At 44.8% G+C, this 15,109-nt stretch overlaps 1 protein-coding gene across 1 annotated transcript in view; it reads left to right on the top strand.

Moving 5' to 3' along the window:
* Positions 1–15,109, top strand: part of LOC140494402 (dual specificity testis-specific protein kinase 2-like) — a 134,798-nt gene that overhangs the window by 102,593 nt on the left and 17,096 nt on the right. Inside the window, exons 6-7 of the mRNA XM_072593589.1 lie at positions 4,017–4,107; positions 6,477–6,560. Coding sequence (XP_072449690.1) covers positions 4,017–4,107; positions 6,477–6,560 — 175 coding nt within the window. The remainder of the gene's footprint in view (positions 1–4,016; positions 4,108–6,476; positions 6,561–15,109) is intronic.

The following is a 15,109-nucleotide window of genomic DNA, read 5'->3' as shown; positions in this document are numbered from 1 at the left end:
GACATTATTGTGAGGCCTATCTGCCTGCTTGGGGGTAAAAAGAAAATCCCATTGCACTATTTCAAGCAGGAGCAAGGAAGTCCTCTCCAGTGTCTGGCAAATATTTATCCCTCCATTAACAGAACAAAACCCAGATTATCTGGTCATTACCACAACATTAATTTATTGCTGCTTGTGCACAGGTTAGCTGCCATATTCCCCACATCAAAATAGTGACTGCACTTCAAAAAGTACTCCACTGGTTGTCTCGACACCTAATAGTTGTGAAAAGTGTGATATAAATGTAAGACTTTAAGATTAGAGGGTTCAGGATATTTTGACTGAAGTTATATAGGCATAACACAGCAGGCCAGGCAGCATCCTAGGAGCAGGAGAATCGACGTTTAGGGCATATGCCCTTCTTCAGGAATGAGGCTGGTGTGCCAAGCGGACTAACAGAAAAGGTAGGGGGGAGGGAATTTGGGGGAGGGGCACTGGGAATACAATAGGTGGAAGGTGGTGAGGGTGAGGGTGATAGGCCGGAGAGGGGGTGGGGGCGGAGAGGTCAGGAAGAAGATTGAAGGTCAAGAGGGCGGTACTAAGTCTGGGGGTTGGGACTGAGATAAGGTGGGGGGAGGGAAAATGAGGAAGCTGGAGAAATCTACATTCATCCCGTGTGGTTGGAGGGTTCCTAGGCGGAAGATGAGGCGCTCTTCCTTCAGGCGGCGTGTGGTCAGGGTCTGGCAATGGAGGCGGCCAAGGACCTGCATGTCCTTGGCGGAGTGGGAGGGGGAGTTAGTGTTCAGCCACAGGGCGGTTGGGTTGGTTGGTTGGTGTGGGTGTCCCAGAGGTGTTCCCTGAAACTTCCACAAGTAGGTGGCCTGACTCCCCAATGTAGAGGAGACCACATCGGGTGCAATGGATACAGTAAATGGTGTGTGGAGGTGCAGGTGAATTTGTGACAGATATGGAAGGATCCATTTCTAACCTCCAAGGTGTGGGCGCAAGTTTTGCATTTCTTGCAGTTGCAGGGGAAGGTGCCGGGAGTGGAGGTTTGGTTGGTGGGAGGTGTGGACCTGACGAGGGAGTGGTCTCTCCACTACATCTCCTCCACTTCCCGCACCTCCGTCTTTGAACCCCGCTCCTCCAATCGCCACCAGGACAGAACTCCACTGGTCCTCCCCTTCCACCCCACCAACCTCTAGATACATCGTATCATCCTCTGTCATTTCCGCCATCTCCAAACAGACCCCACCACCAGGGATATATTTCCCTACTCACCCCTATCAGCGTTCTGGAGAGACCCCTCCCTCTGCCACTTCCTCATCAGGTCCACACCCCCCACCAACCCAACCTCCACTCCCGTCACCTTCCCCTGCAACCGCATGAAGTGCAAAACTTGCGCCCACACCTCCCCCTCACCTCCAAGGCCCCAATGGATCTTTCCATATCCATCGCAAATTCACCTGTACCTCCACACACATCATTTACTGTATCCACTGCACCCGATGTAGTCTCCTCTACATTGGGGAGACAGGCCGCCTACTTGCGGAACGTTTCAGGGAACACCTCTGAGACACCTGCACCAACCAACCCAACCGCCCTGTGGCTGAACACTTTAACTCCCCCTCCCACTCCGCCAAGGACATACAGGTCCTTGGCCTCCTCCATCGCCAGACCCCTGACCACACAACGCCTGGAGGAAGAGCGCCTCATCTTCCACCTAGGAACCCCTCCAACCACATGGGATGAATGTAGTTTTCTCCAGCTTTCTCATTTCCCCCCAATTTCCCCCCCCCCCCCCCCCCCCCCCCCAATCCCTTATCTCAGACCCAAACCCCAGATTCAGCACCGCCCTCTTGACCTGCAATCTTCTTCCTGACCTCTCTGCTCCCACCCCCTCTCCGGCCTATCACCCTATCCTTCCACTTATCGTATTCCCAGTGCCCCTACCCGCACCACCCCCACCCCTCTCTTTCCACCCCCATCCCCCCCCCCCCCCCCCCCCCCCCCCACCACCCCACCTTTTATGTCGATTCTCCTGCTCCTCGGATGCTGCCTGGCCTGCTGTGTTTTTCCAGCACCACATTTTTCAGCTCTGGTCTCCAGCATCTGCAGTCCTCACTTTTTCTCCTAGTTATGCAGGCATAGTCCAATGTTTATTTTAAAGACTGAAGTTTGGGATTAGTTTGAGATAATCTTCTGATTTTAAATTTATTATTTATTGCCCAATATCAAAACTGATAACACTGTTGATTGCAGTGTGGTATTGGTGGTTGAAGCAGAGAGTTCCTTTACAACACTTGCTGAGTAAATGTCACCTGGGGGTGTAATTAGTTTGACATATTTACGTAGGCTCTTAATTTAAAATGTTGTATTAGAAGTATACTATAATTATGTTTGGCTAAAAGAAAGATGAGTTAATATCCTCATGGGTCTAGATGATTTTGTGTGACCTGTTTGGAGTCCCCACAGTCTGGGATGATCTCATGCTGGCTGGTGAGCCTTGTTTCTGCTGGATGAACCTGGCGTTTCACGGCTTGATGTTTAATAAGCTCGTAAACATTTTGGTACGACATTTTGATTTTTCCCTGACCTTTGGTTAAATGAGATATTTGTTGAGTGGAGCTGTTAAATCAGCAGTTAGATGACAGCATGGGCCCTCTGGCAACCTGTAAAATGTCTCCATTTGATTGGGTCATCCATATACTTGTCAAGACCACTCACAAGAGAAGAGCAAATCTCAAAGTCAAAACTCCAATTGCTCAGCAGGCTGCCTCTAATAAAGTAGGTCAGAATGTAACATTGAATTTGCTCATAAAGTTTGTAGGACTGGTTCTAACTGAACGCTGAAGCCCAAGTTTGTTTACTTTTAAAACCTTTTAATTTAGTAAATTGATGTACTTTTCAAAGCGAGGCTAATTTTTATCTCCACTCAAAGGCTGGGTGCAGAGATACCCTAATAACTCTGAATTACATCCATCTCAAGAAATTTGCATCAGTAAAGTTATGCTCCTTCACAGGAGCATAACAAAATGAAAATACGATGCCAAGCCATGTAAGCAGTTATAAAATGATGGAAGGTGTATTGACAGTACTATCAAGTGCCACTTTTTCGACAATAACTTGCCCTAGGAAGTTGGTCTGTATTCTGCCAGCCTCTTTCAGTTCCTGACCTCATTTACAACCTTGGTCAAAACACTATGGAGCTGAATTCCAGAGGTGAGGTGAGAATATCTTGGCATCAAGGCAACATTTGACAGAGGATAATATAAAGGAGCAAAATTGGAATCACTGGGAACTGGGGAGTAATCTTCCCACTGGATGGGAGTCATACCTGGCACATAGGAAGATGGTTGTGGTGGTTGGTGAGTCACCCCAGCTCCAGGACATCTCTGCAGGAGTTCCTCAGGATGGTAGCTTAGTGCCCAACCATCTTCAGCTGCTATATTAATGACCTTCTGAGCATCATAAGGTCAGAAATGAAGATGTTTAATGTATAATGCGCAGCATGGTGGCACAGCGGTTAGCACTGCTGCCTCACAGTGCCAGAGACCCAGGTTCAATTCCTGCCTCAGGCGACTGACTGTGTGTGGAGTTTGCACATTCTCCCCGTGTCTGTGTGGGTTTCCTCCGGGTGCTCCGGTTTCCTCCCACAGTCCAATAATGTGCAGGTTAGGTGAATTGGCTATGCTAAATTGCCCATAGTGTTAGGTGTAGGGGTATGGGTCCGGGTGGGTTGCACTTCAGCGGGTCAGTGTGGACTTGTTGGGCCGAAGGGCCTGTTTCCACACTGTAAGTAATCTAAATCTAAAAACTTTGCACCTATTTTTGTGTTGTATGCAAATTTGGCCACATTATATTCATTTACTTAGTCCAAGTCATTTTTACTAATATATGTTGTAAATAGTATATATATGTAGTGAACTTAGTCTATATTTGTTCTCAACATTTATAAAGTTGGTCGAAATTGACCTGAAGCTGAGCAGTGTCCAACAGATGAAGTCCTCACTTGCTGCTGTTGTGTTCTGTCCTAGTGGTGATGGGGAGAAGGAGCGCTTGGCAGTGGTTGGATCACCCTACTGGATGGCACCCGAGGTCCTGAGAGGAGAGCTATATGATGAGAAGGTAAAACCAGGCAACTAAAAGAAGAACAGTCATATATCCAACGCAAAACGTTTACACAGTTTAGATTAGATGGTTTCTCTGTTAACTGGCAGACTTGCTGAGTTGCTCTGGCATATCTTGGTTTTATTTCAGATTTCCAGCATCCACTGTATTTTGCTTTTATTTAACCAAAAGGAACAAGTAACCACTCCCCACTAACACTCATTTCCCTAATCTGGCACTGAGAAAGAGATTGTTGGAGCTTTAACTGGAACGGAGCCCAATCACAGTCCGCAGACAAACGCCCAAAGAAATTCAATGTCATAAGTCGAACAAGAGAAATACTTTACATAACAGGTCTCCTTATGGACCTTTTGTGAGTGAAGTTGTTTCTCTCATGGACGTGGAGAGTGAGAGATAGTGATACTGTTTATAACACACTTAATATCATTGTTTACCTGCTCCAAACCTCCTATGTCCACATCCTCTCTCACCAGCATCCACTGATGCCTAAATGGCGTTTGACCAGATTTATGACACTGGAGAAGATAAAGTAGATTGTCTGCCCCTGTTTATTTCCTGGAACAGGTTGCTCAAAGATCTCTAGGTTTGAGTATAAGTTTGCAGGGTGAAAATTCCAAAATATGAATAATCTTTAAAAATCTGAATTGTTTTTACTTTTTTTATATATCGACTCATTCAGAGAAGTGATTACACCCCACTAGAGCAAGTGAGACATGAACCCAGGCCTCCTGTTTTCATTTTTCCATCCTTGTAAATTAATGGAAGTTACTTGACAGATGTTTTTAATTTAAAATTCAGCATTAATCTGGCACTAATGCTTAACATCGGAGAAGTGTGGAGAAGGGTCAAAGAGTGCGGTGCTGGATAAGCACAGCTGGTCAGGCAGCATCCGAGAAGTAGGAGAGTCGACGTTTCAAGCATAAGCTCTTCATCAATTCTCCTGCTGTTCAGATGCTGCCTGACTGGCTGTGCTTTACCAGCACTGCACTCTTCGACTCTGGTCTCCAGCATCTGTAGTCCTCACTTTCTCCAACTGTGGAGAAGGGACTAATAGGGATCTAATAAAAATAATTTCCACCGTCCTCCCAACGATAGCTTGTTGAGGTGCCTCATGAATGACCTCTGTGTCACCATAAGGCCAGCAGAGCAATGTCTGGTGCTGATTACGTAATGCTCAGCACCACTCACAATGACTCTGATAACAAAGCAGTTCATGCCCACATGTACTAAGATCTGGATGACATCCAGGTTTGGCCTGATAATGTGCAAGTAACATTCACATGTGTGCCAAGCAATTAGCATCTCCAACAAGAGAGAATTTAACTATCACTTCTTGATGTTGACTGGCATTAACCACGACTTTACTACTACAATCAACATCCTTCTGGTTACCATTCACCAGAAACTGAACTGGACCAGGTCAGCGGAATCCTGCAGCGAGCAATTCACCTCCTATCTCCTCAAAGCCTGTCCAACGAGGCAGCTATTAGGAGTGTATTGGAATACTCTGCATTGCCTGGATTTGTGCAGCTCCATCAACACTCCAGAAGCTTGATACTTTTCAGGACAAAGCAACCCAATTGATTGGCATCCACCATCTTACGCATTCACTCCATGCCCCACTGATGGTACAGTGTGTACATCTACAATATGCATTGCAACAACACAACAAGATTCTTAACCTGCACCTTACAAACCCATAACCAGTATAGGGCAAAGACAGCACATACATGGAAATACCACCACCTACAAATTCTCCTCCAAACTATCACCATCCTGACTTGGAAATATATCATTGTTCCTTCACTGTTACTTGGTCAAAATCCTGGAATTCCCTCCCTAATGCATTATGGCTGTTGCTACTTTCAGAGGTCTGCAGCAGTTCAAGAAGGCAGCTCTCAATAGCAACTAGGGATAAGTAGTAAATGCTGGTCCAGCTAGTGGTGCCCAAATCCCATGCGTGAAATTAAAAAAAAGAGCAATAGGCAGGCATAGTAATAAGATTAACAATCCAGAATCCCATGTTTTGGGGGACATGAATCCCCTCATAGCAGATAGGGAAATTTGAGTTCAATTAAAATCTAGAATTAAAACCTCTCCTAAAGGTGACCATATAACCACAGTCGATTGAGCTAAAAATCCATCTGCCTACCTGTGATTCTAGATCTACTCAGCAACATAGTTGACACTTAACTGCACTCCTAGGCAATTAGGGATGGTCAATAAATGCTGGCCTAGCCAGCAACATTCCCATTCTATGGACAGAAAAGTTGGAATAGTAAGGCAGAAACAAAGCTAATGTGCTACAAATATCAGGCTTTAAACTCTCCCTTTAGTCATCCTGATTGCACATATTCCTGTTGCAGACGGATGTCTTCGCTTATGGCATCATTTTGTGTGAGATCATTGCTCGGATACCAGCTGATCCAGATTATCTGCCCCGCACTGAGGTAAGAACAACTCTCATTTATTTATTGCCTTTATCTTATATTTTTTGACATTTTTCTATGTTAATCAGACAATATTTAACCAAGACATGACAGGTTGGTCATGTTGAGACAGTTGACCAAAATCTTGTTCAGTGAAGGGGATTTTAAGGAGCACTACAGAAATGTTTGGAGGTGGAATTCTGGAGCTTGGGGCCTAGACTGCTGGTGATGGAACAAAGGAAATCAGGATGTGTAAAAGGCCAGAATTTGAGAAAGAGATCTTGGGAGAGTTATAGGGTAAGGGGAGGATACAGCTGTAGGCCCTGAAGAGGTTTAAACATGAAAATTTTAAAATCAAGATGTTACTAGACCAGGAGGCAGTGATGGTCAGTCAACACAGGGCACTTAGTGAATAGTGCTTGATAAGAGTTAAAATATGGGCATGAATATTTTGGATGATTTCTCACAGGGTGCATTATGAAAGGCTGGATGTTACCAAATTGGCCCCAATAATGTGCTATTATGAACCTTCTCTGTGGCTATCACTGACCATGAGGTGGAGTTATGTGGCCACAGAACATGGTCACTGAATTATAGAAAAGTGAAATTCTGCAGTGACAGTACTCACTTTTGCCTACCAACAGGACTACTTGCATGTCAAACACATAAACAGCAAATGATAGTCGCAGATTTAATCTAAGCTCTGCAGTTCTGCCATGTCCAGTTGTGAATGGTGGTGAACAATTCAACTCCATCAGTGAGTTGTTTATGTCCCCATCCTCAATGATAGAAGAGCCCAACACCTCTGTGCAAAAGATAAAGGTGAAGCATTTGTGGCGATGTACAGGCAGGAGTGACGAGTGGATAATTCATTTTGGCCTTCTTCAGCCAATTTGATTCACTCCACGATATCAAGAAATGTTTGGAAACACTGGATACTGCAAAAGCTATTAGCCCTGACAACATTCTAGGGATAGTACTGAAAATTTGTCTCCAGAATTTGCCACTTTACTACTCGAGCATTTCTGGTACAGTTACAATACTGACATCTACCCGACAATGTGGAAAATTGCCTGCGCATGTCCTCTGCACAAAAAAGCAGCACAAATCCAATCCAGCCATTGACTGCCCCATCAGTCTACTCTCAATCATCAAAAGAGTGATGGAAGGTGTCAACAACACTGCTATCAAGCAAGATTTGCTTACTGTGCCCAGTTTGGGTTCCACCAGGGCCACTCAGCTCCTAACTTCATTACAGCCTTGGTTCAAACATGAACAAAAGAGCTGAATTCCAGAGGTGGCATTAGAGTGATTTGCCATTGACATCAAGGCCAGATTTAACTGAAAGTGGCTTCAAGGAGCCCTCACAAAACTGAAATCAATGGCTGTCAAGGGGCAAACTCTGCTAGTTGGAGTCCCACGTGGGAAGATGGTGGTTGTTGTTGGAGGTCAGTCATCTTAGCTCCACAACATCGCTGCAGGAGTTCCTCTGGGTAGTATCCTAGACCCTCCATTCTAAATTCAGAAGTAAGGATGCTTGCTGATTGCACAATATTCAGCACCATTTGCAACTCCTCAGATACTGAAGCAGTCCATTTGAGAGTTATAAGGTAGCCCGGAAGGACCTGAAGAGAGAGCTAAGAGCAGCAAGGAGGGGACATGAAAGGTCCTTAGTTGGTAGGATTAGGGAAAACCCTAAGGCTTTCTATAGGTATGTTAGGAATAAAAGAATGACTAGGGAAGGAATAGGTCCAATCCAGGATAGTAATGGGAAGTTGCGTGTGGAGGCTGAAGAGATTGGGGAGGCGCTGAATGAATACTTTTCGTCAGTATTCACTCAGGAACAGGACATTGTTGTCGATATGAATACTGAGGCACGAATAAGTAGAATGGATGGCTTTGAGATATGTAGAGAAGAGGTGTTGGAAATTCTGGCAAGGGTGAAAATAGATAAGTCCCCTGGGCCTGATGGCATTTATCCTAGGATTCTCTGGGAAGCAAGGGAGGAGATTGCAGAGCCATTGGCCTTGATTTTTGTGTCCTCTTTGTCGACAGGAGTAGTGCCAGAGGACTGGAGGCTAGCAAACGTGGTTCCCTTGTTCAAGAAGGGGAGTAGGGATAATCCTAGTAACTATAGGCCAGTGAGTCTCACTTCTGTTGTGGGCAAAGTCTTAGAGAGAATTGTAAGGGATAGGATTTATGCACATCTGGATAAGAATGATGTGATCAAGGATAGTCAGCATGGTTTTGTGAAGGGCAGGTCGTGCCTCACAAACCTTATTGAATTCTTTGAGAAGGTGACTAAGGAGGTAGATGAGGGGAAAGCGGTAGATGTGGTATATATGGATTTTAGTAAGGCGTTTGATAAGGTCCCCCATGGTAGGCTACTGCAGAAAATACAGAGATATGGCATTGAGGGTGAGTTGGAGGTTTGGATTAGGAATTGGCTCTCTGGAAGAAGACAGAGGGTAGTAGTTGATGGCAAAGGTTCATCTTGGAGTGCCGTCACTAGCGGTGTTCCGCAAGGATCTGTTTTGGGACCATTGCTGTTTGTCATTTTTATAAATGACCTGGAGGAAGGGTTAGAAGGTTGGGTGAGCAAGTTTGCGGATGATTCGAAAGTCTGAGGAGTTGTAGACAGTGAGGAAGGATATGGCAGGTTACAGCGGGATATAGAACATAGAACATAGAACATTACAGCGCATTACAGGCCCTTCGGCCCTCGATGTTGCGCCGATCAAAGCACCCCTAACCTACACTAAGCCACTATCCTGCATATACCTATCCAATGCCCGCTTAAATACCCATAAAGAGGGAGAGTCCACTACTGCTACTGGCAGGGCATTCCATGAACTTTCAACTCGCTGAGTGAAGAACCTACCCCTAACATCAGTCCTATATCTACCCCCCCTTAATTTAAAGCTATGCCCCCTTGTAATAGCTGACTCCATACGTGGAAAAAGGTTCTCACTGTCAACCCGATCTAACCCCCTAATCATCTTGTACACCTCTATCAAATCACCCCTAAACCTTCTTTTCTCCAATGAAAACAACCCCAAGTGCCTCAGCCTTTCCTCATAGGATTTTCCTACCATACCAGGCAACATCCTGGTAAACTTCCTCTGCACCCGTTCCAGTGCCTCCACATCCTTCCTATAGTATGGCGACCAAAACTGCACACAGTATTCCAGATGCGGCCGCACCAGAGTCTTATACAACTGCAGCATGACCTCAGGACTCCGGAACTCAATTCCTCTACCAATAAAAGCCAGTACGCCATATGCCTTCTTCACTGCACTATTTACCTGGGTGGCAACTTTCAGAGATCTGTGTACATGGACACCAAGATCCCTCTGCTCTTCCACACTACCAAGTAGTCTACCATTAGCCCAGTAATCCATCTTTTTATTACTCTTACCAAAGTGAATCACTTCACACTTAGCTACATTGAACTCCATTTGCCACCTTTCTGCCCAGCTCTGCAGCTTCTCTATATCCCGCTGTAACCTGCCATATCCTTCCTCACTGTCTACAACTCCTCCGACTTTTGTATCATCCGCAAACTTGCTCACCCAACCTTCTAACCCTTCCTCCAGGTCATTTATAAAAATGACAAACAGCAATGGTCCCAAAACAGATCCTTGCGGAACACCGCTAGTGACGGCACTCCAAGATGAACCTTTGCCATCAACTACTACCCTCTGTCTTCTTCCAGAGAGCCAATTCCTAATCCAAACCTCCAACTCACCTTCAATGCCATATCTCTGTATTTTCTGCAGTAGCCTACCATGGGGGACCTTATCAAACGCCTTACTAAAATCCATATATACCACATCTACCGCTTTCCCCTCATCTACCTCCTTAGTCACCTTCTCAAAGAATTCAATAAGGTTTGTGAGGCACGACCTGCCCTTCACAAAACCATGCTGACTATCCTTGATCACATCACTCTTATCCAGATGTGCATAAATCCTATCCCTTACAATTCTCTCTAAGACTTTGCCCACAACAGAAGTGAGACTCACTGGCCTATAGTTACTAGGATTATCCCTACTCCCCTTCTTGAACAAGGGAACCACGTTTGCTAGCCTCCAGTCCTCTGGCACTACTCCTGTCGACAAAGAGGACACAAAAATCAAGGCCAATGGCTCTGCAATCTCCTCCCTTGCTTCCCAGAGAATCCTAGGATAAATACCATCAGGCCCAGGGGACTTATCTATTTTCACCCTTGCCAGAATTTCCAACACCTCTTCTCTACATATCTCAAAGCCATCCATTCTACTTATTCGTGCCTCAGTATTTATATCGACAACAATGTCCTGTTCCTGAGTGAATACTGACGAAAAGTATTCATTCAGCGCCTCCCCAATCTCTTCAGCCTCCACACGCAACTTCCCATTACTATCCTTGATTGGACCTATTCCTTCCCTAGTCATTCTTTTATTCCTAACATACCTATAGAAAGCCTTAGGGTTTTCCCTAATCCTACCAACTAAGGACCTTTCATGTCCCCTCCTTGCTGCTCTTAGAGAAGCTGCAGAGCTGGGCAGAAAGGTGGCAAATGGAGTTCAATGTAGCTAAGTGTGAAGTCATTCACTTTGGTAAGAGTAATAAAAAGATGGATTACTGGGCTAATGGTAGACTACTTGGTCGTGTGGAAGAGCAGAGGGATCTTGGTGTCCATGTACACAGATCTCTGAAAGTTGCCACCCAGGTAAATAGTGCAGTGAAGAAGGCATATGGCGTACTGGCTTTTATTGGTAGAGGAATTGAGTTCCGGAGTCCTGAGGTCATGCTGCAGTTGTATAAGACTCTGGTACGGCCGCATCTGGAATATTGTGTGCAGTTTTGGTCGCCATACTATAGGAAGGATGTGGAGGCACTGGAACGGGTGCAGAGGAAGTTTACCAGGATGTTGCCTGGTATGGTAGGAAAATCCTATGAGGAAAGGCTGAGGCACTTGGGGTTGTTTTCATTGGAGAAAAGAAGGTTTGGGGTGATTTGATAGAGGTGTACAAGATGATTAGGGGGTTAGATAGGGTTGACAGTGAGAACCTTTTTCCACGTATGGAGTCAGCTATTACAAGGGGGCATAGCTTTAAATTAAGGGGGGGTAGATATAGGACTGATGTTAGGGGTATGTTCTTCACTCAGCGAGTCGTAAGTTCATGGAATGCCCTGCCAGTAGCAGTAGTGGACTCTCCCTCTTTATGGGTATTTAAGCGGGCATTGGATAGGTATATGGTGGATAGTGGGTTAGTGTAGGTTAGGTGGGCTTTGATCAGCGCAACATCGAGGGCTGAAGGGCCTGTACTGCGCTGTATTCTTCTATGTTCCATGTTCCATGTTCAGATACTGAAGCAGTCCATGTTCACATACAACACAAATGCCAGACAATGACAATCTCCAATAAAAGACAATCTAACTACTGACCCTTGATGGTGTTAGCATCACTGAATCCCCCACTATCAACATCTTTTGGGGTTACCATTGACCAGAAACTTAATTTTTGGCTTGCCGTTTAAATACAGTGGCTATATGAGCAGGTTAGAGGTGAGAAATACTGTGGTAAGTAACTCCCCTCCTGACTCCTCGAAAGTCTGTCCACCAAGGCACAAATCAAGAATGTGATGGAATACTCCCCACTTGCCTGGATAGATGCAGCTCCAACAACACTCGAGAAGCTTGACACCAACCAGGACAAAGCAACCCGCTTGATTAGCAGTGCACCCACAAGCATTCACTCCCTCAACCACAAAAACCCAGTAGCAGCAGTGTGTACTACCTACAAGATGCACTGCAGAAATTCACCACTTTCCAAAACCATGACCACCTGACCTGGAAGGACAAACCTGAATACACCATTCCTTGCAAGATCCCCTCCAATCAAGTAACTATCCTGACCTACCATTCCTTCACTGCTGCAGGGTCAAAATCCTCGAGTTTCTACCCTGAGAAGGCTGTGGGTCAACCTACAGCATAACTATTCAATTCCTGACAAAATCTTTGTATATATTTCTATCCCGTCTCTGGTGTAATCACATCTTTCCTGTCAATGCAGTGAACAGAACAGGTCTGGCCAAACTAATGTTTTATACAGTTCTAGTGAAATCTCTGCTATTATAGTCTATGCCTTGGCTGATTTTTTTTAAAGAAGTATCCTATGTAAGTATCTTTTCTATTTGTTCTACTACCTTTTAGGAATAGGTGGACATGGACCCAAAGGTGCTTCAACACTTCTCCCATTTGGAATGTATCCCTTTGCCTTGTCTCCAAATGCATCACTTCATATTTTTCCCGATTGAATTGTATTTGCTATTTTTCTACCACCAACCACTTCATTGCTTTCCCATTGTAGTCTACAGCATTCTCTTCACCACAAAGCTAGTATTCCATGATATCTGCAAACTTCTTAATCATGTCCCCTTAATCTAAGTTTAAATCATTGGTATAAAGCACAAAAGGCTAGGTATTTAGTATTGCAGATTCCCACAGGATGCAATCCTCCAATGAATTAAAAAAAAATACGCTGTTGCTCTTCTGTTTTTGTTTCTTTACACTGATCAAGTTTTGTTCAACCTAACTCCTTTCTCTTGATCCCATTTCCATTTGCAACCTCAAAATGTCTTGCTAAAATTCATATAAACCACATCAAAGACTCAGCCCTCACCAACGCTCCCCCAACTCAAAAAATTCAATTTCATTAGCATAACCATGCTTACTGTTGTTTGATTCATGCTTCTCCAGATGACAACTTATGCTGTCCCTCAGACTTCCTTCTGAAAAGTTTCTCAACATTGAAATTAAGCTGATTGCCCTGTAGTTATGTAATGTCATAAAACAGTCGGTTCTGCTGTAATGTGCATTTCTGCAATGTGAATTGGCTTTAATGCAATTGAAGAATTGAGTTATTTGCAGAATACAAACTCCCTTACCTGTACTAGCTATGATGTGATCCCGGCCCCATTAGCTTAAATGGCACAACTATTGCACTATTTTCTTCAAACGAGACCACGTAAGAATGGAACTATGCGTTCTAGCAGAACTGACTGTGTATTTCGTTCAATATTTCATACTCTTCAAGTGCACTGTCTATAATATCCCTCTTTTGTGAAAATAGATGAAAAATGTTCATTAAGAACCCTTTGCCTCGACTCAATCATCGTTTAGCTTTGTAATGGGCGGCATGGTGGCTCAGTGGTTACACTGCTGCCTCATAGCGCCAGGGACCCGGGTTCAATTCCCGCCTCGGGCAACTGTCTGTGCGGAGTTTGCACATTCTCTCCTCATGTCTGCGTGGATTTCCTCCAGGTCCTCAGGTTTCCTCCCACAGTCACAAAGATGTGCAGGTTAGGTGAATTGGCCATGCTAAATTGCCTGTAGTGTTAGGTGGATTAGTCAGGGGTAAATATAGGGGTGGTGGGTTACTCTTCAGAGGGTCGGGGTGGACTTGTTGGGCCGTAGGGCCTGTTTCTACACTGTAGGGAATCTAATCTAATATCCCTACATTTATCCTATTTATATTCCTGCCCTTTATCTAGTTATAAAACCGCTTTCATTTTCCTTACAGATGTTTTTTTTTAATACCCTTTCTTTGCTTTTTATTTTAATGAAGTATCATTCTGGAAAACATACTTGACCCTAGAGTGGGGCTGAACCCTTCCATTTTCTACAACAGTGCTAACAAGCTGATACTTAAGAGCAGCTGTGGAAATGCTAAGGGTGTGAAGCATGGAATTTGAAGCAGGTGCAGTTGTCTTTCACGTACCTGCTTGTTTGTATTTTGCACAAGGAATGCAGTGCTTGCCAATGCATTCCAGTTCTACACCCTCTTTCTGGATTAAACCAGAAATGTTTCTACTCTGGCGACGAGGCTGGGAGTGGTGCCAGTGAGAATGGTAAGGTGAAATTTTTTTTTTATTAGCAGATATGGATACCTGCACCATTCCTTTCTTGATCTTTTTCTAAAAAGCTTCCAGTAAATAAACCACCTTGTCCGCATGATTATTCAAAGAATGCTGCAAAACCAAGCAGGTCTGGTAGTATTTGTATCAAGAAAACAGCTAGCATTTCGAGTTCAGTGTCTCTTCAGAATATTCTGACACCTGGATAAATGCAGCTCCAACAATAATTAAGAAGCTTGACACCATCCAGGAAAAAGCAGCCTGCTTGATCCACAAACATTCATTCCCTCCACCAGCAATGTTCAGTAGCAGTAGAGCATAAATGCACTTCAGAAATTCGCCAGGGCTCCTTAGACACAGATTAGATTACTTAGTGGGGAAACAGGCCCTTCAGCCCAACAAGTCCACAGCGACATGCAACCCACCCGTTCCCTTACATTTACCCCTTTTACCTAAACACTACGGGCAATTTAGCATGGCCAATTCACCTAACCTGCACATCTTTGGACTGTGGGAGGAAACCGGAGCACCCGGAGGAAACCCACACAGACACGGGGAGAATGTGCAAACTCCACACAGTCAGTCGCCTGAGTCGGGAATTGAACCCAGGTCTCTGGCGCTGTGAGGCAGCAGTGCTAACCACTGTGCCACCCACTACGGCTGATA

This window comes from Chiloscyllium punctatum, chromosome 2, assembly GCF_047496795.1.
Source record: "Chiloscyllium punctatum isolate Juve2018m chromosome 2, sChiPun1.3, whole genome shotgun sequence".
In the NCBI taxonomy this organism is placed as follows: domain Eukaryota; kingdom Metazoa; phylum Chordata; class Chondrichthyes; order Orectolobiformes; family Hemiscylliidae; genus Chiloscyllium; species Chiloscyllium punctatum.
This window is presented reverse-complemented; position numbering and strand designations above follow the sequence as displayed.